Here is a 21,448-nt window from a genome sequence, read left to right as displayed (position 1 = left end):
AAGCAGCTGGACGGCAAGTGCTCTTCACGCTGCATTTAGACTTAATAAGAGACCTGAAGTGGGAACAAAGCACGAGATGTGGTGATTAAAATTCTCAGTGAGCTTTGGATTTTATTTTACAGTCTGATGGACTTTACCTGTGTCTGTACAGGGGCATATAATTTGCCCAATACATGAATCTTTGACTGCTTCGTGTCTGTTCTGGTTCAGCGCCGGGATAAAAATAGCAGCGAAATGCTTCTCTGCATGGCATTGTCTTAACAGGAGTCCACTCTTGTAATGAGATACTCTCTCTCTGCCATCCTGAGAATACCACTGGGATTACTGTTGTGTGTGTGTGTGGGAATACACAGCAGCCTGAAGAGCAGGTTATGAATCCGACTGGTATATTCAAGCATGTGTCATATAAAATGTAATTTCAGGGTTTCATGGGAAAGTCATAGGATAGATGACATCGGGGCAAAAGAAAAACAAGAGACAACAACACACTGAAACAGTCTCTAAACCGTTTATTATAATGTTTCCTTACAGCCATCCCACCCTTAAACCCATCGGCCATGACACAATATGGATTACATGTAATGGACACCTCCCTCTTGGCGAAACAGCCAATGAGAGAGAGCGGATCATGCACGTCTACAGGGAGGTAAAAGCCACAGAAGAACATCATAATTACACAAAAGAGACACCAATATTAAAAAGACAAATAAATCTGATTGACAAGAGCTGTGACACCGTTTACACAAAGAAGTTGGTAAACTATTCAAGTAAAGGCGTGGACTGCTTGTCCACCTCAAGGTGTAACTGTCAGTCTTTACAGCTTGAGCACTTGGTGTGGAAGTTAGTATGCACACAGACTTTTCTCAGTGGATTTAACTCTTTTCAGTGCAGGACAGTGCATGTGTCAACCTGTCCCTTTTCTTTAAGACAAAATATACCCAAAAAAGATAAAGGAAAAGGAGGGAATGACATCATTACACAAAATACTTTGAATAAAAAGGGGAAGATGGCTAAGTGCTGAGAGTGAGGGATGGTGGAACTGGATCATCTGAATGGAGCTGGCCTCTAATCTGGACGTGGTGACATTGCAGCTGCGTGGGTTTTTTTAAATTTTCTTTTTTTATAACTTGGCGTTGATGATCTCGATAAACTCTGGCTTGAGGGAGGCTCCACCAACGAGGAAACCGTCAACGTCCTTCTGGGAGGCAAGTTCTTTGCAGGTACCACCGGTCACAGAACCTGAGAAGAAGAAGAAGAAGAGCGCAGACCCATGAGAAGAGACGGACGTGGGAAACCAAAACAAGAATATGATTATTATTTTTTTCCTCTCGTCACAGTGACTGACCTCCGTAGATGATCCTCACAGAACTGGCAACAGCCTCAGATACATGGGTCTTCAGCCATCCCCTCAGTTTGTCATGAACCTCCTGAGCCTGAGATGTCACAAGAACCAGACGCATTATGATGGGTTATGTAAGAGACTGTAGTAATCATAAAATCAGGAAATATTCAGTGGTTTCTAATATTTACCTGCTGTGGGGAGGCAGTCTTGCCGGTGCCAATGGCCCACACAGGCTCATAAGCAAGCACGACCTTGCTCCAGTCCTTTACATTGTCTGTGAAAGAGACGTGTGATAAGACTTGAATTTGTATTTCGCAAGTTTTTCTGTTTTCCACTCTCTAACTCGCACAAACCTCCCTCTGAAATATGTGTTGAAATATTTAGGCTGAGCATATAAACCTCTACAATGGGATTGTGTGGAGCCGCGTACCTGCGATGACCTTGGTCTGAGCAAAGACGACCTTCTCTGTGATGCCGCCCTCTCTCTCGTCCAGCTTCTCGCCGATGCAGGCGATCACACCGAGACCATTCTCCAGAGCGTGGGCTGTCTTCTGGCCAATGAGCTGCCACAACACAAGATGCAGTGATGTTTGTTTTTTTTCTGTCCATCTTACTCATTAAAAAGGATGCCTTACCTTTCAGTGCCACTACAGACAGTGATAAAGCTATGGGATGAAAACCTCCCAGGATTACCTCATCGCTCTCTCCGAAGACGTGGCGCCTCTCAGAGTGGCCCAGGATCACCCAGTGCACACCACAGTCTTTGATCATCGCAGGGCTGAAACAAATAATATTCATAGAATAATTACAAAAATGATCAAATCTGCTCCATTTAAAAAAAAAAAAAAAAAAAAAAACACAAGATTTTGTATTTGTGATCCGACTGAAGAAGAGGCTTTTTCAAGTGACCATGGAGCTATTTCTCTGCATTTCAGCCATCTGCATGATTAAGTTGTTTTCATGTATTCATGTTTATTTGCTCACTATCTATCAAACCTTTGTCATTTTCCTCTGATGGAGGCAACACGTACCTGATCTCCCCAGTGAAGGCACCCTTGGCAACTTTGTAGCAGTTCTGAGCAGCCACACCGAACTTGGCATCCAGCTTGGACCTGGCAAAGTCCAGGTAGATTGCTGGAGCGCCGCACACCACCTCTGTTACGACAGAACAAAACCAGGCTTAGGTTACATTTTATAAAAATACATTTTTGACCAGCTTCCTTAAAGTTAATGGTGTGATAATTTGAAATCTACTTTTGGTACATCAGAAGATATTAATTGGACTTATAAAATAATTCAGAGAAACTGTCATTTATAATGCAGGTGAGATGGCTTATATTAATACGCATTTGTTCTTCATTTCAAATAATTGTATCACTTCAGTGACGTAGCCTTACTGCCATTCATTTCAAACTGATTTACACCAATGTGCAACAGTTAAGTTAAGTTAGTTATAAGTGTTTTGGATTCTTCACATCAGTAAGACTTGTTGCAGCAGCACTGAAATCAAACACAAGCACCAGATTTGTACTGCCCCACTGAAAAAAATAATATTAACTCACTAAACCATGTTTGCCCATTTTACCAAAGTCAACAGCAGGACAGTCTGCATGAGTCAAGCAAAGTACAGTAAAGCTCAGACACTGACATTCACAATGTAACTATATCTTTGGGGTTACAGGAGTCTATATTAAACACCTCTCCTTATCATTGGTTAGAGTAAAGGTCATTTCTCCACTGTCACTGTACTCAGACCTCTCTACATTAAAGGTCTGAGTTCAGCCTCCAAAAGGTCGCACACATGGCTGCATTCTGCAGAAGTCAAGGAAAAGTCATGAGCCGGAGTTCAAAAGGTCAAATAAAAGAGTTTAGATATCCTTCATGTGAAGAAAATCAGCCTGAGAGAGGAACCAGCTGAACTTTGACTTTAAAGCTCAGTAGAGAGGCCAATGGGAAAACGGTGCTTGGGTTTCAGCCTGGCTCTGTAAGGGGGGGCGACTCATTAATGGAGCAAGGTCCAAGGAGAGGCTGAACAGAATGACAGTTTGCTCCTGTGCAGATCAGGCCTGTGAGAGACATACACAACATTACAGTTACATAACTCCAGTTTGCAGGAGAAGCACAACTGGCCTGTCGACAGCGGAAACAGGCCGAGACACACGCAGCGTCTCCCCGCTGTGTGTTCAGAGTATCACGCACTGAACAAATACAGTAGCGTCTTAAAACAGCAGCAACAGCGGCGGCATCTTGTGTATAGTTTGTCTCCAGCCAGCAGGAAGCAGACAGCAACAGGCCAAATGTCTACTGTTGCGTTCAGGACGCGTTGCGTAAATTGTAGGCTGGATTACCACACATGAACAATTCTGACTAATACCCCCGTGGCCGTGATGTTTTTTCTCGCCCTGCTCTTCAGCAACAGACTGTCTCAACAGGTCACATTAAAAATAACTCGCAAAAGAAGCTCACAATAGACTACTGTTTTATCAGTGTGCACTTGAATGCACCCTGCCCTCTCACAGCAGAGGCAGGGCTGGCTGCTGGACTACGTGCAGCTGCAAACGCACACCCACCACCGACATTACTGAAAATCCCATCTGAGCGTCCCTCATCTGTATTCACACATCTCTTTTCTGCCTGTAGGTTTGTGTTAGCTCGGTTGAAAAGCTCACAGTGAATGTAACTTTATTAGGGCATCAAATGTAGGAGATGGTCTGTGATGCTAATTGTGTCATTGATTTATTGAACGACCGAGCCGTTTTTCACTCTGGATGGAAATCAGGATGTGGCATCGAGGAAATGAAACGTGGCTAAAGCAACTAAAAGTGTGATAATGCCAATCAGAAAACTACAGGCTGAAAATTTAAACACACAAAGGGAGATTTTGTGTAGCGGTTGTCTAGAGCCACATACCGACATTGGGGTCCACCTTGGCTCCGTTCATGGTATGGATGAGCTCCCCAAGGCTTTTCTTGTCGCCGTTCATCTTCCAGTTTCCACCGACGAAGAATTTCCTGGTCATGTTTGCGGGTTTTTTCGGGAAGGTGTTTGCTGAGAATTAAAAACGGTACCGACAATACACCACTGTGCACTTCGTCTGGGGCAAGAGAGCGGACGTGAGACAGCAGCGAGGGGTATTTATGAACATGGAAAATTTAACCCCTCCTCTCACTCAGCTCCATTGGTTTATGGCGGCACGCCCGCAAACGCATCTCCCCATTTGAGGAAGGGGAAGAGCAAAATGTCATGCTGCATTCAAGTGCACCTGTTACATTGGGGCCCAGAGGGAAAAAAAGTACGAGGCTAAAACATAAGATGTGTTTTGGTGTCATATATACCACATAGCATCACGTCATCAGAATAGCTTTAGCTTCATGGAAATAAAGATTTAAATTAGAAAATGTGACAAAATATATGTAAAACCTTGGATTTCAGCAAGATGACCCTGAGCACTTGGTCCATTTACATGCAGTGCTTTGCAAAAGTTTTAGGCTCTAATAGTAAAAACATAATGCCATAAATAATAACTTTCAACATACTTCAGACGCCTGGGTGATGGAGAAGAATCTAAACATCTAAAATGCCTAAAACTTTGGCATAGTGGTGAATACGTGTCTTGAGAGATATGTTTGCTCCCTGACGGCTGAAACAGGAATGCATGTGAAAAAAATCAACAGTGAAGATAAACCTCATAAGCTCCTAATGGCAATTTTTAAGATGCAGTTGGAAAGAATAACTGAGTCCGATAACACATGTAGACCCAGTATTAAAGCAATTTGCACATTAGTTTTTTTATTATTATTAATAAGCACAGAAAAAATATATATATTTAAGCCCCAGTATATAAATCAAAATAACCCCAAGCCCTCATTCTCTTTTTACTCAAAGAAGAATTAAAAAACAAAACAAAAATCTAAAATAGTCCAATGTGACTCAAATTTTTATAGCATCAAAGTCTATTGTCATCATTTATGGAAAATATGCAAATCATTTTATTGTGTGTCACAGGGAGGAAAAAACAAACACACACAGAAACAAATAATAGTAAATGCAAATTATCACATTTTATTATCAAGAAGCACAAATTTGGCTGCAGAATATCATATAGAAAATGTGAAGAAGGATGATCTAAAATTTAGATCCACTGTGTAACTGTTACACAGTGGATCTTTAAGGCAATCTGCAGTCACTTATTTCTGCCCCATTAACCCCATTACCATTCTGTTCAAAGGAATGCATTTTATTAAGCGTTGCTGTATATTGGGTAAACTTTAAATAAAGGGCTGATTTGTTTTAGCATTTGTAAGTCTCCTTGATTTTTAATTTGAATTCATATATATGTATTAGGTGAACCTGGATGAAACTAATGCAGTATAATGGAACAGGCCTTTCAGTAAATCCTCCTTCTTGAGAATTATAATGTTCAGTATTTGCTGAATCTGTTTGAAAAGTGTTGGTTTATTTTAATGGTCAGTGTGGAGGCTGTAATTGTGGTAATGTTTAAGTGTACTGAGAAGTGCTCCTAATAGTTTGTCAAGTCTAATTCCTATAAATGGGATGGACAAAAAATTAGGAACACCTCTCAGTATAGGGTTAGTTTATATACAGTGGTGGCCAAAAGTCTGAGACCACTCTCCCATGTAGCCTCACATATTGCTTTCAAAATAAGTCTCAAAAAGGTAACAGGTAAGGTATATCATAAAGGTTCTTACAAGCTATTCTAGTCTATATGGGGATATAGTGGTATAGCTTTATTGCAGATCAACTTCTGTTAGGACATGTACATGTGTGCATACATGTCTTGCTATGGTTGTGGGGACAAATCTGGGTTTGAAACAATCTGTGAGGTTATTTTTGGCCAGTTGTTACAGCTACAAAAGGCTTTTTGAGGGACACCTGCAGTGACTGAGGCCAGTGTCAGGATGAGTCTCAACAGCATGAATGAAACTGGAAGTAACGTCCTTTGTGCAGAGTGAAACGTGAGGAGTGAAGTACACGCACCAAGCACAGGAATTTTCTTGTTCATGAATTATTTATTTTTATATACAGTCTATGTTCTATTTACCAATCTGTAGCATGATACACACACCCCAGTCCAATAGGTGGCGCCTTGCATCTTTAACACAGATTGATGAGCTTCCAGTAATAACACAGAAGAGGAAGATGAAGCTACACTCCAGTGATGCTACTTCCTGTTAAAAAGCCACTGCACATAACTAGCTTGAAGTAGCTTTTTTCCCCCCTTTCGTCCAGTTTCAAGTGGTGTTTAACTGGATGGAGTTTCGTGAAGACTGCGTGTTTAAAAGAAAGTAAGCGCGAATTAATAACGCGGAGTGACCACGGTCCGCAGGGAGAGGAGGGTAGTCCCATCACATCCTCAAAAGGCTTTTTGAGGGACACCTGCAGTGACTGAGGCCAGTGTGAAGATGAGTCTCTACGAAGTGGCTGAAACTGAAATGAGCGCAGCGCAGTCACCTGCTTCTTACAGTGTGTTTTGTCTGTATGCTAATCAGGCTGCGCGGACTCCGTGACGGGATTGGTCGAAGCAGAGAGGAGATGGAGGAGATTTTATGTGTTGTTTACAATTGTAAAAGACTTCATTATAACACAGTGAAATGTCTGCTTTTATGATCACCTGAAAACATGGCCTCTACTTGCTGCCTATGAAAGATCACATCAGGGCAACTTTAACTTCAGAGTCTTTGCTATAAGATGTTTCTTGCATTTGTGTTTAGGTATATAGGGTTGAATTTGTGGCTCATGTTGAGTTAACAGTCTTGTTGTTTTTAATCCTTTTGTCATCATTTGGTACAAAAGTAAATCACAACACCATATTAGTTGCTTGAATTAGCCAATTGATCAATTAGTCAATCAATAGAAAAATAATTGCAAACTATTTTGATAAGAAAATAAATAATTTTCAAGCCAAAATGGCAAAAATAATTGACAGTTGCAGCTTCTCAAATGTAAGAATTTACTACTATTCTTGGTCCCACATTATAGTAAATTGAAGATGTTTAGGTTTTGGACCTGCAACAAAATATGAATGAAAAGAAAGGATATGTTGTGTACTTAAATGGTATTATGTAATAATTAATTCTAAACTGATCTGGAAGGAATTAATCACAGCCACAGTGACTTGACCATAAACATAAGTATAATTTCAGTTTTGATATCTATAATCTAAAAATTTCAACTTGTAAACTCACATTAATTTCTTTATTTGCTATTCTATCCACAAAAACTACAGTTTTAACATATTTATCGGTGTATCCCTATTTAAAATAAATTGCATGCGTGATCTGTGGCTGAGACTGTGTTTCATTGGCTGAGATGACAAAATTCCCGCCCCCTTTGTACTGTCTGGCCGAGTATCTAGTCTTCTGATTGGAGTATATTGAGCTAGGTTTTGTATTCCCTGCATGCACTGCGGTAAAAAAAAATAAAATAAAGTTACATTTTTAAAGATGTTAGAGTTTGTGTTTGTCACAAATATATAAACCATTTTTTGTTTTGTTGATATTGTTTTTATTGTCAGCGGCCCTTGGGCTAGACACATCGTGACACCATGACAATAAGGTATGTACATAAAGTACTTGTAATGTCGGCGTTTCATTCGTTCTCCAGGAATTTTTGCTCTTTAGATATTTGTCTAGCAGGCTTCTCTTAAAGAGAAGCCCACACAGAATGTTTAAAATAAAATCACATAACACACGTTATTTATGTCTCTATCAAGTCAGCTCTGCATGATCTTGGAATACGGGAAGAGCAAAAGAAAATACAAACCATAAATGTCCTCTGATTGCATCAAAACATTACTTTTTTAAGTGCCCATCCACAATAGATAAAGTAAATCCAAACATGTATTTGTATAATATCCCTGCATAAAGTTTCTTTTTGTCTTGGTTTCTTTTTTCTTTTTTTTGGTAACTCGTTATTTCTTAATTTTGTATTTTATTTAATTTAATTTTATTTAAAGAGCTACAGCAGCTTATTTAATTCTCATTTAGCAAAAAAAAAAGAAATAAAAAGCGAAAGTTTATATTTTGTTAGAGGGCTTCGCGTGTCTAAAAGTTTTGCAGCCAACTAGGGTTGTTATTTCTGCGTGTCACCATATGGGGGCAAACTTCCACCATTATGTCATGTCTGTTTTGAGTATAGAGGGTTTATGTTCACATACTTACATGCATTAGTTGACTGCTTTACTGCACTTCGTTGCATAAGTCTGGTTGCGTTGCTGCAGATGCCTGTCAACCTATAGGTGCAACCATTAGTGACACGTTTAAAGAAAAACAATGAAACCGTGTTAATGACGGACGGGTAAGGCAAAGAGAGGAGGGGTTGGAGGTGGGGAAACATAGTTAAAACTTGGTTGGAGGTTGAACCGTAGTGGGAGTTTAAAAAGCGGTGTATGTGTATGTGTATGTGTATGTGTGTGTGTGTGTGTGTGTACGCTCTGAGTCAGAAGAGTTCACTGGACCGCCACGGAAGGACGTTTCCGCCCTCAAGAAAGATGGCGGCTCCCTTGCTGGAGAATCTGTCGGAGTCCTTAGGTTCCCCGGAGCCAGCGGTTCGGCTCATTTTATCTATTTTAATCGGTGAGTTTTGCCTCGCGGGATCCGTTATTGTGGTAGCCAGCCGAAATGACACCCACCCCGGTGACAGGTTAGAGCACCGGGCAGCTCTCACTGCTGTGTGTAACTGTCACTGCTAACATGACGCTCAGTCAGGTACCGACTGTGATATATAGCTACAGGCTGAAAACCAGTTGTTTTGCTCTGCTAGTTTGAGGACAGCTAAAGATTTCTCTTCATTAATTAGTCAGCGGGCTTCCCCCGAAACACCCTTAATATTCACGTTTCCTGCAAACTATCACCACCAGCGGGTAAAGTGTGGCTAGTAACCGGCATGAAGGTTCTGGTACTCGGCTAGTTTTTAGTGGGGGCTCGGGTGTCCTGTATAATAATTTCAGTATCTGTCTGCCATTTTTTAAATTAATGTCCTATTTGTTGGACTACCAAACTAGACAACTAGGTCAAGTAAGCTAGGCAGTTACAATTCAGACTACCAAAACACCCCCGCCTCCTCCGGTGTGATGAAATTGTTAGTAGGCTGTAGGATTAGCGTGATTGTATGAGACCAGTGTTGTTGTTGAGGTCGGTGAAAATAAAAGCCACAATGTTGTTGTTTTTGTTGGGGGAGGGAAAAGCTTTGACACGGTGAATGAGCGCAGGCTGCCAAAATATGGGCCCACTACACATTTGAGTAGAGGGGAAACATTATAGTTTACTGTGACTTTTCGTTCAAGATGCACAAGTTTGCTTCAAGTTAATGTCTGCAGTGGGCTGTAACATTTAGCTCTTTCAGGACTGCAGGGTGGGAATGTCAGGGGTGTGTGTGTGTGTGTGTGTGTGTGTGTGTGGATGGGGTGGGGGAGGGTGTCCTCCACGCTGTCCTCTCTGAACTTTGCTCTGACACATGGACACGTCTGTTTTTCTCTACAATAATAGATTGCACATGGCCATTCAGATGAGACCTTGGTTGTCTTGTCGCCTGAAACGCTTCTATCAGCCTGTTGCATCCTCCTTGTCTCAGTCTTACTTGGTGTATCTTGCATAATATTGTAGTCACACAGTAACTGTCTTGTAGTGAAATCTTAAATCGCAAGAGGTTTCATCAGCTTTTCCTCTGTTATAAATTGCTTGACAAACGTTGGGCTTTGGTCAGCCAGCTGTTGTGCACTGTGTGGGATTTGAATGCAGCTATAACCCCCCCCAAAAAAAGACCACATCAGCCACAGATCAGTCTCACAAGAAGCCTGTAATTCTCTGCATCCAAGTGGCTAATCGAAGTGATAAGCCCCACAGCAGCCTACACCTCATTTAATGGATTGCAAAAATTTTGAAAGGATATGGTTGTTTTTAAAAAAATATATATATATTTTAAATGTGCACAAATCCCATGAACTAAAAAAATTACTTTAAAACATTACTCAACAGTTGCACATTTTCAGCCAAATATTAATACACTAGTATTAATATGCGCTATGGAATATTTATTATAGCAGGCTAGTGTATGTGGGGTTGACTCAAAATAAACTTCAGTGCCCCTTTTCATCATTATAAAGCAACTTGTCTCCCAGTGCAATAGTGTGGCTCATTGATCATTGATGGGTTTTTAGTGTTAGGACAACAATGGAGATCTATAGCACAGAGGAATAAACTGTATCAGGCTTTGATTCCACCAACAATACTTGTTATTAAGATGAATTCATGGTTCATTCGCCTTCTCCTCTAAAGTAAACCAGCAGAAGAAGATGGAAGCTTGAGTGTGACTTTACAAGTAAAGATGAATTAATACAACAACCTTTTATATTAAGCTGCATCCAAGCTGCTGCTGTGCATATGAATATGCTAGTCCTGGATTGATATCCACTAATTATCTTTCTTTGTTAGTCTCTCAAAGGACAAAGTTGCAGACCCTTGATCCTCTCATCCAATCAGAAACAGCTGATTCAGATGGTGGACTGTCTGTCATTTTACTGTCACATTCACATTCACTTTGCAGAGTTTTTACTGCAAATATGAATCTTAACTAATGAACTAGATGATCCTGTGTAAGAAGACATTTTACCATAATCACTGGTGAATGTTTGTTCTTTCTCTAGTCCCACTTCAGACAGTTATCTTTCTCCTTGAGATGCCAGATTTACACCAACACACATCACACATGCGCACCAGTGGTATTAATGTGTTGGTATGTGTGTGTGTGCCATGTGTTTCTACCACAAGGTCAGTGTTATTAATACGATGAAGTGTCAACAGTAGCTCACTTGGCTGATATGAAAGCACATACTTTAACAGTTTTTTTTCCTCTGTATTTCTCTGTGTCTCTCCTGCAGGGTATCCCTGTGCTCTGGTGTACCGGCGGTTCTTTTTCCACCAGCCTGCCACAGTTATCCACTTGTTCCACACGTTCTCTGGACTGGCGCTAGCAGCTTTCAACTTTGGTGAGACGAAGAGAAAGATTTGTGATGTGTTTGTGGTAGAAAGTATTATTCAGCTGTAAAAAAAAAAAAAAAAAGAAAAGTAATAATACCATTATTTATGTATAGTTATGTTAATTTACCCGACCACAGTTTTAAAGTTTGTTCAAATATGTGTCAGGCCTACTTTAAAGCTGCCCTGTGAAGTTTTCTTTTTCAAGTTAGTGAGTGTGCTTTGTGTATCCTTGAGTTCTAACAAATGTGTTGGATGCATTTCTTTCTTCATAAAACATTTGCTAGCCAATTTTTAAATTTAGAATTTATTTGCAAGCAGTCTTCTTCTTCCCTGCCTTTGATGGTGCATTGCTGTTTTCCTCTTCTCTTTTCTGTGTGTATGCTTGAGATAAACTAAACAAGACCAGCTCATTAGGAAAAAAAAAAGCCGTACTCCATAGTGTTACAGTGGTCAGAAGCACCACAGGGTATGTTTACATTTAAAGGTCACACTATTTACATTGTCTGTTAGAGTTTGTCAGTCATCAGGTTCATTATTCAACTGACTTGAGTACAAGTCATAAGACTTGAGTCCACACCTCATTTATTTAAGGTGCTGTTTATTGTTAAGAAAATCCCCATTAGCTTTCACTGATGTGGTTACTAGTCTTCCTGGGGTCCGTTTGAACTCATTATACATAGGAAAAGATCTGCACATTAACAACTATGAACAAAGGTTTCAAGGGGAATATATAATAAAACAAAACTTGTCACACAGTCAATGTAAAAAAGAAACTGAAATATAACAAAAAAGAGATAGATGTTAGATCTTTACATTATGTCATTAGTTAATATATACACATGTATTAGATTACATGTATAAGTAAATGTTTACTGATTTTAACTACAACACAAACACATTTTTTTCTGCAGAGTAAATTTGTAAATGCTACTTAAACCATTAGTTATCTGAGATATCTGAAATAGCAAAATATAATTTAACATTGAAATACATTTAATGAAATGTTGAAACATACACAAGAGACACTGGACTTAAACAGACAGCACCTTTGCTCCATTAAGTTTGGAACATAATGGCTTAGGGATATCTAGTTGAAGATCAAGCTCAAGTCTTTGCTTGAGGATGAGTCATCAACTATTGTTGAATGATTTCTAGATTGACAAGGAAATAAATGTGTTAGCCTTCAACAGATCAGTAGGTTTGAACACAGAACATGTTTCACTTTTGGACTGTTGGTTAAATAAAACAAGAATTTTCAAAAGATCTCCTTGGGCTGTGGTAAATTATAACAGCCATTTTCACTATTATCTGACATTTCATAGACAAAACAAGAAATTGATTCATCTGCTGATTACTGTCTAGGTTAATCAATAGTAAATATAATTACTAGTTGCAGCCCTAATTCAATTTAATATCAATTAACCAGCAAATATTATATGAAAACACAACCACTGAATCTTTGGAGGTTTTGCTTATAACATGACACTCATTTTTGAATTTTCTGTTTAATTTTCTGACAGTTGAATGATCAATAAAAAGACTTATTGTTTCAGCTCTACAGTAGAGTAGAGTCATATTTCTATTTCACCATAGTGACAGCAATTGTAAGATCTCTGGATAGGCTAGCATGATGAATGGATGGCACTTCTTCATGGATGAGAGTAGCATGTTGAACTAAATACAAACTGCTAACATTTATTTTTTTTCTCTGTTCTTTATTCTGTTGTGGCTGCACTTGGATTTTACAGCAGGTCTGTTGCTTTATCTTTCTCCTTGTGGAATACTTTCTCTTCCAGCCCTCTTTTTGAGAGCTCATTTCAAGTCAGATGTTTATCATGTCTGTGCCTTGTTATCATCTCTCCATCTCTGCCAATACTGAACTGTGGAGGAAAAATGCGGTTGTCATGTCCAGTTCTACAGGTCACACATGACTGCATTCACCATCATCCTCCCCCCTCCCTCCCCCCTTCTTTCGGTCTCTCACCCAGGCTCTCAGCTTTATCACTCCGCAGTATGCATCCTTGTCCAATTCCTGATGCTGAGGCTCATGGGGAGGACAGTAACAACTGTCCTGAGCAGCTTTACCTTTCAAATGGTGAGGTGTCCCGGTTTATCTATATTCTTTCTCCTTTTCCATGTGCCCAGACTTACTTGATAGCGATAGCTCCCAACTGTGCACTGCCAGACTTTTACCGCAGTGGCTCGGGTACTGCCCGCCAGTTTGTCTGCGCAGCCTTATATCTGATTTCTGCATCTGCAGTCTGTGATTCCCTTTTAATATCCTTTGTTAATGCCTACATGCTGTTTAACCTGTGTATTCAAAAGAGCCACTTACAGCTAAGGCTGATAATCTTATGATGTAGTCACATACTTCCTGTAGGAATGTTGTAGCATTTATTTTTGCATTCTCTTGCTTTGTACATCGACACTTGACACAAAAATGATGGTAATGAAACCAGGTTTTTAAACAGAAAAATGTGTCCACTCTAGAGTTCCTTTTAAACAAATCACTTCCTGTGAATTGTTACAGCAATTCTCTGTTTTCATTCTTTTCTCCATGAAGTTTTCTTTTACCGCTGCTCATATTTGATAAGGCTGAGCTTTGCTACCTGGATGTTTTTTATTTTTCATTTTTTCCCTCCTCATCTTCCCGCAGTTATACCTGCTGGCAGGATATTACTACACAGCGACAGAGGAGTATGACATCAAGTGGACTATGCCTCATTGTGTCCTCATGCTTAAACTTGTTGGTGAGTGAACTCTAGCTCTCGTTGCACTGCTCTGCTTGACGAACTTAATTGTTTGATAAAAGTAGACATTTTTTCCCTATGAGTTTGATTTGATATCTTCCTATTGTTGTTGTGATGCCCCTCTGTTTTCTAGTGAATGATTAAGACACCAATAAACTACTGACAGGGCCTCTGCATGCTTTAAGGTCTTCATTCAAATAATCATGTAAGGATTAGTCACCCTAACATAGTCTCTGACACCAGTTGCATTTTCTGATTACAGGTTTGTCATTTGATTACTATGACGGCGGGAAGGAACCAGTGAGTTGGTTGATCTCTCTCTCTTGCTTTTGCCTGCTTGATCATTGGTCAATATATTAATGATGTCTGTCTTGAAATGTTTTTTTTTTTGTTTTATCTCTTTTAGATCCAGTTATTGTCCCTTCTATTTTCATTCTGTTATGTATGAAAGAGATGTTTCCATGCCAACATAGCTTCAATTCAATACATTTACCATAAATGTACAGTGTGTGGGAGCAGATTTATCTTAACTTTGACTCAAACACACACCACAACATTAGACGCCACAAGGCTGCATGCTTTATTGCAAAGCAAATAATACGTAGTAGTAGTAGTGGTAGTAGTAGTAGGTAGCTGGACACACCAGACAAGCTCAAAAGAAGGACTGGGACAGCTTTTACTAGCAACCTGAAATAACTGCATATCAAAGGGGCTTTGTGCCCGAGAGGAGCTGGTCTCACCCTCTCCTCTATATGTAGTGTCAGTCAGCTCAGGCGTTCTCTATTTGCCTACTAAAGGCCCTAGAGAGGAGAAGACAACATGATTTAGAACAGCTGGAAACAACAGGACAAAACAAAGGGCAAAGAAATGCTAGAAAATGTGCACAAACATGGGAGGGGGTGGTAAAGATAAATCCTCTATCACAATATATATATAATAATGTATTGCGATGTCAGTATATATTGTTATGCAGTAAATGTTTTATGCAAATTCAACTGAGAAACTGTAACCAGATACAGTACAGTCTGACTTGCTCATTTGTAACATTACACACAATGCCAGAATACAACCGAAGGTGTCAAAGAGATAGCTGGGCCAGTATAAATGGCATAGTCTGGTCTCTTAGAGCCATCCTGGTATAAATAATCATATTTCCTCAGCCCTACTAAAGTGCATGTCATTCATTTTTGTGTCCCTGCCTTCACTTTACCAGTCTGTTGAAGTTCATTTTATAACAAAAGGTTTGTCTGTTAAGGAGCTTGAGCAGTGTCTGTTTTCTTTTTAGTACAGCTAACACAGCTGTGACAGCTGCTAATTGCTCCTTCTGTTGCTTTATTTCATTTTTTATTTTAATCAGTAATTATTCTGTGCTTTTCAGTCCGTCTTTTTATATGGTTATCTCCATCTGGTTGATATAAATGAAGGCCAAGAGTTCCTTCTCAGTACACTGTTTACAGCCTGCAATTAAATGCCAATTAATTAGTATTTAGTGCAGTCATACTGAGTTTGTGGTCATTGTAGATTCTGGTCAAATGTTTTTGTAACTAGCTCAATCCTGAACTCATCAGTGTCCTTTTCATATGCCTTCTCTTCTCCCATTTCTGTTGCTTCCTTCCCTCCTGTCATACCTGCTTGCTGTCACTCTTTTTCTCCTTTTTATTTTTCATTGTCTTTTCCCTCTCGTGCTTTGCAGTCGCAGCTGAGTTCAGAGCAGAAGACAGCTGCCCTGCCGTCGGTGCCCTCTCTGCTCGAGGTGTGCGGCTTCTCCTACTTCTATGGAGGCTTCCTGGTGGGGCCCCAGTTTACACTGCGCAGCTACCAGAGGCTGGTGGCAGGGGAGCTCACTGACTGCCCTGGAAAGCCTCCAAACAGGTAAAAGAGCGAGAAAATTCTGAGTGATGAAAAGAAAAATTAGATGAAAAATGAAAAGCCAAGCCGTCCAGTGTCATCTGCAGTTAACATTATTACCTTCTCCTCTCCCATCCTCATGTTTTCCTTTCTTTTTCTTTCAGTGTTGTACCAGCTATGAAGAGGTTTGCTCTGGGTTTTGTCTGCCTGGTGATATATACAATATTTAGTCCCTATTACCCAGACAGTTACTACTTAACAGATGAGTATGAGGTGAGAATGACAAGTAATCACTGTGTACTCATAGTCAAAGCACCAGGACGTCTTTGTCATTGTCTAAAATGGAAAACTATGTCCTTTCCACAGGCCCAGCCGTTCTGGTATCGCTGTGTGTTTATTCTGCTTTGGGCGAAAGTCATTTTGTATAAATATGTCAGCTGCTGGGTTATAGCGGTAAGTAGCCACTCTTGATCTTCAGCTTTGTGCATGACGGCAAACAGCTAACAGCTACTCACTTGGTTCCTGAAATATAGCTGTTATATTATAAACTGCATTTATACACAGTGCCTTGCTCAACACTTTCAATGAGAGAAACAGTGAAACTACCATCCTTTACAAACCTTTTTGCACATTCAAATGTATATGTTAACATTTTTCATTCACACACCCTGATCCACCCACATTTATAGGTGCAGTCCCAGTTTATCAGGTTGTTGTGCTTTGTGGGGTGATATAACACATGCAAATGATGACAATAATGTGTCTTTTGTCTTACAGGAGGGTGTATGTATACTATCTGGCTTGGGCTACAATGGGGTTGTGGATGGTAAGCACCAGTGGGACGCCTGTGCCAACATGAAGGTGTGGCTCTTTGAAACCACGCCTCTTTTTGGAGGAACCATTGCCTCCTTCAACATCAACACAAACGCCTGGGCTGCCAGGTCAGTGTGGAGCCTGAAATCTGTGAAGTTCTCTAGCTTGTATTCAAAATGGTGCTGTAAAAAGTTAAATATTTACTTAGATGATAACAATGAGGTGGAGGGCAAGACAGTTCAATCCCATATGCATATGTGGCAGTGATTCAAGAAGGAGTAGCCCAGTATCACATGCCAAAGCCTCTGTCCACAGTTTGTTTTTAAGACTAGAAGAATCATCACCGGGAGGGAGTGGACATCCTGGGAGGGCTGTAAAAGTTTGCTGTTTTAAGACAATTACAGACAGTTTTCAAGCAAAAGCTTCATGCATGAAATTCTTTGCACAGGTTACACCATTTGGTGTTGACCACAGTGAGCAAAGCAATTTATTTAACATACAGTTTATTACATGGTCCATTTCATTTGACTGCATTAGCTACCTAAGCTTATTTTTACTTTCAGCTATTTGAAACCAAATTAGACATGGAGAGTGAAGAAGGGGGAGTCGAAATTGGTTTTAAAATGGAAATAAAAGTATTTGGGATATAGAAATGTGAAACGTCTCTCAACAAGTAACCAAAAAAGTAAATGAGGACTTTACTTATGGGTGATATTACACTGCAGGGCTGGTGGATGGAGAGCTTTCAGGACCTTGGTAGATACAGACTTGATTGTTTGACCTATGAAGAAAAGTCTATTTATAGTTGCATGTGTGCCACTTCTAAGTTGCAACTCTCTCAGCCACATTTAAACAGTTTAGTAATAAACTGGTTCAGTTAACACTATGTGAGATTGATATTAAACCTTCTTCTTCTGGAAGACGGGCTGGAAAGAATTATAAATCATACAATTTTTTTTGTGAGGCATTTAAATATATAAAGTAAGTCAGAAACCAGTATGTATGAGAGAAGTTTGACTAAGTACGAGAAGAAGAGTGTTTTGTATGTGATGAAGGGCTGTAAAAATGTTTTATTAACACAACTAATGGCAAAAGTGTTTAGAGCTTCTCAGGGTGGCCACATTTGAAACCATCATAAATCAAGTTTTCATTCAAATTCAACACAATTGTTAACTGACTCTCCAGGAAATCTGCAAAATAATATGCAAATTAATGCACTTCCATTCACTACTGTTGTTTGGATATTAGTAGGTTTGGTTCATTGAGATAAACAGCTGGTGGTGCTAATTCCCCAGTCAGGCGCCACGCAGGAGAAGAGCGCACAACAAAATGACATAATTAAAACCTCAAACGATGGAAAAGCATGTGGAAAACGTGATGGAAATGTGGCATTTATGTTGGTTTCAGACAGCGTCTCCTCAAAGCTGTTCATGGTGTTGCACTCAGTTGTAAACATGATAAGTGACAGAGGTAGTTGTGTGAAAAGTGAATAAAAAAGGAGCTTGAGAAGTCCACATTCTTCCTGCTTTCTCTCCTCGACACATCTGGTCAGTCACTGTGTTAAGAGGGAGTGCTTGACAGACAGATGAAAGTCTGGAGACTGAAAACATACTTGCACGCGCACTGTAGTCTGGGCCACCACTGAACTGATGAATACCTTTTGTAGAGGGTGTAAAGTTGTTAAAATGATTTAATATAACCTCCGTTGCTATGCAACAACATCTCACTAAGTGAGAGCCAGGTAGATAGTGATAGCTGATTCATTAGCATTTCTGACTGCCTTTATCCAGATTTCTGGTCAAGAAGAGGTGATCCAAATGTCTTGACTTGATTCTTTTTTTCTCTTCTCTTTTTTTAAGACATGTCTTCAAACGATTGAAGTTCGTTGGCAATAAGACCCTGTCTCACGTGGCCACACTGTTCTTTTTGACGATTTGGCATGGCCTTCATTCCGGGTACATCTTGTGCTTCTCCATGGAGTTCTTCATCATCACTGTAGAGAGACAGGTACGGAGATGGGTAACCTAATATTAATCACATGCAGGAAGCTTAAACTATTTGAGTATTTAGATCAATACATTGTTATTTACCTGTTTTTCAAAAAATATATATCTTTGCATCAGTAATTATATAAACACATTGTTTGATTTTTAAAAAGAAACAATCATCAGATCAGTCATTAAATGGCATACACTATTGATCAAATGTACTTCACATATTGACTACATATTGGCATCAGTTTATTACATAAACATTTTTTAATTGTATTACTATCTAATATTACTGTTACGTGTGTGTGTGTTTGTTTGTGTGTGTGACAGGCCCTGGCACTGGTGAGGGACAGTCCCTTGCTGACGAAGTTGGCCAACAGCGCGCTCTACCCTCTCATCTATGTAGTCCAGCAGTTTATACACTGGCTCTTCATGGGCTACCCCCTAGTGCCATTCTGCCTCTTCACCTATGACAAATGGCTCAAGGTAACTCACAACTCTAACAGTAGACTCACAGGATACATGTGGTAGTTTCTCACTTATATCATTAAGTTTTGGTCGTCATAGTTGAGGTATAAGGAAAGAGGGAAAGAGGACCCAGCTGCAGAGTTAAATTACTGAGAGTTCTCATCCAAAAACGACACTGTACTAAAACAACACAAGGGGCTGCATTTGTGAGAAGCATGTTGGGTTTAAATGCCAGTGATGTGACACTAATGCAGGGGCCTGATTCACCAATTGCAAGGCTGGGATTTGCAAGATAAGATTTTTCTTGTCACTCATTTTGGCACGTTTAACTATTTAAAACACCAGTTTCGATCTATGCATAAGCTCACAAGAGTATGTAGAGCTCAAAAATTTATGAATGACACCATTTCCTGTGTGTCCATTTCCGTGTGTAAGCAGGTTAGGTGTAAGGTGTAACTTTGACTGTTCTCTCATCTCTGTTTTCCAGGTGTATTCTTCAGTCTATTTCTGTGGTCATGTATTCTTCCTCGTAGCCTTTTTAATCATGCCATACCTCCGTAAGGCGCTGGTGCCTAAGGAAGAACGGAGCCAGAAGAAGGAGGAATAAAACTTGGTACTAAGACTTGGCATGGTAAGCAAGCACAGACCTTATGTTTTACCATTTTGTTTTGGTCAGTGATGTTGTGATAGAGACAAATGACAAGCTGTGAAATGATGTCTGTTTTTCCTTCCAGGTCTGTCTGAGGCTGAATATCCACTGAAGGGAACTGTGACTTTCAAGGAGCAGAACGGAAAATATTTTAAGGCCTTTAGTAATATATACTGTATGTCCATGTAAAAAAAAAAAAAATTTCTATATATTTTTGTGTTTAAATGGGAAGGGTGTTTTTATAAACATTCTGAGAAATGTTTACAGGAAATTACCATTGTGCCACGTGGGGTAATTGTGAGCCAATCAGGGGCGATTTCCTGTTTGTTTATTTTTCTTTTTTCTTTTATTTTAAGACATGTGGGACTTGTAGAACTTGAGAGACTTACATGCTGTCGACACAGAATTGCACTCACCAGTCACGGGTCCAGAGTCTGTCATTGACTCCGATTTTGTTTTATGTTTCATTTCTCTGTCTCATGTCTCGCACCACCTGCATTTAGCAGCAGCACTGAGCCTCTACAGGAGGTTTAAGCACAGCGTCAGCGTATGTGGCGCTTTCTAATGTAATAATACATCATGCATACTGCTTTCTGCAAAAGACAGATTATGATAATGATAAAAAAGAATAATAATAATAATAATAATCAGGGGGGTTGTTTCTTGAAAATGGCTGCCAGTGGTTATACAAGCACTGTAAATCACACACTGTACACTAACACCCGACTCAAAATGGCCTTGTATTAATGAATGTTTTTACAGTACATTTGTCCTGGTTTTAATTTGATTTGTGATGGAAAAAAAAAAGACTTGATTTTATAGCGTTTTAACAGCTTTTATGAAAAAGAACATTTTTGTAGCTTTGGATAAGATTTCATGAATGGATTTGCATTGTTCTCCTGCCTTTTCCTCATTTGCTGTTTTAGCTGTTTTTTTTTTTTCTTGTCATACATCCTCCTCTCCCTGTTCAGCCACTCCTCTGTCTCTCTGTCTGCCTCGATTCAAGCCTGGCCCTCACCTCTGAAATACACTGACATGAAAGGATCATTTCAGAAAGAGACTTGTGCACTACCCAACCATGCAGGCACTAAAGTTTATTGTTTAGATCATCCCACATTCACTCCGGCATCTCTAACAGGACACATAGGCTGTTGAGGAATTGTCTCATTTTGAACTGGAAACAAAACACACAAAAATAAGAAGGAAAAAAACATTTGTGTTTGTTTTTTACAGTTTCACTTATGACCTGTTCTTCTGTTTCCAACAGCAGGCGATAATTAAAAAGTGTGAAGCAGAAGCATCCCATCCCACTGTGGGAATGCCTCTTTATTTTAATTTTATTTGAATTTTCTTTTGTGTGTGTGTGTGTGTGTGTGTGTGTGGGGGGGGGGGGGGGGGGGGGGCTGGATTATCTGATCCATGGCGTGCTGGAGGATAGCCCAGCACTGCTGTTGCTGTCCCTATGCTGATGCTGATACACGGGGAGGATGAACCTCACTGTAGCAACAGCCCAGATTTTAGTAATATTTATACATGACATGGTGATTATTAATTGATGTGAATTGCTATTTCAAGAGACTGCTTTTCTT

The 21,448-nt window shown here is 39.8% G+C and overlaps 2 protein-coding genes and 1 non-coding gene across 4 annotated transcripts; 2 read left to right on the top strand and 1 right to left on the bottom strand.

Moving 5' to 3' along the window:
• Nucleotides 1–494: 494 nt before the first annotated feature.
• On the bottom strand, nt 495–4,456 carry tpi1b (triosephosphate isomerase 1b). Its single transcript, XM_056380341.1, has 7 exons — nt 4,253–4,456; nt 2,374–2,497; nt 2,036–2,120; nt 1,773–1,905; nt 1,531–1,616; nt 1,346–1,433; nt 495–1,239 (listed from the first exon to the last, which is right to left on the bottom strand). Exons 1-7 carry the CDS (start codon nt 4,359–4,361, stop codon nt 1,121–1,123), a joined length of 744 nt encoding a protein of 247 aa, XP_056236316.1. The 5' UTR covers nt 4,362–4,456; the 3' UTR covers nt 495–1,120.
• A 3,508-nt stretch (nt 4,457–7,964) lies between these two features.
• LOC130172963 (U7 small nuclear RNA) lies at nt 7,965–8,021 on the top strand. The gene has a single exon (XR_008828358.1). It is a non-coding gene; the product is annotated as a U7 small nuclear RNA (small nuclear RNA).
• Nucleotides 8,022–8,795: 774 nt separating this feature from the next.
• Nucleotides 8,796–21,194, top strand: lpcat3 (lysophosphatidylcholine acyltransferase 3). Of its 2 annotated transcripts, none has more exons than XM_056380288.1 (13): nt 8,796–8,937; nt 11,241–11,348; nt 13,329–13,435; nt 13,997–14,090; nt 14,353–14,390; nt 15,784–15,962; nt 16,103–16,211; nt 16,305–16,391; nt 16,716–16,879; nt 18,611–18,758; nt 19,073–19,228; nt 19,698–19,841; nt 19,945–21,194. In XM_056380288.1, exons 1-12 carry the CDS (start codon nt 8,853–8,855, stop codon nt 19,815–19,817), a joined length of 1,395 nt encoding a protein of 464 aa, XP_056236263.1. In that variant the 5' UTR covers nt 8,796–8,852; the 3' UTR covers nt 19,818–19,841; nt 19,945–21,194. The 2 variants fall into 2 exon arrangements, with proteins under 2 accessions (XP_056236263.1, XP_056236262.1); XM_056380287.1 differs by having other exon boundaries at nt 13,326–13,435.
• The last annotated feature ends 254 nt before the right edge of the window (nt 21,195–21,448 follow it).

The sequence above is a fragment of the Seriola aureovittata genome, chromosome 7, assembly GCF_021018895.1.
Source record: "Seriola aureovittata isolate HTS-2021-v1 ecotype China chromosome 7, ASM2101889v1, whole genome shotgun sequence".
NCBI lineage: Eukaryota > Metazoa > Chordata > Actinopteri > Carangiformes > Carangidae > Seriola > Seriola aureovittata.
The sequence above is the reverse complement of the archived record's forward strand: the minus strand, read 5'-3'. Positions and strand labels throughout refer to the sequence as shown.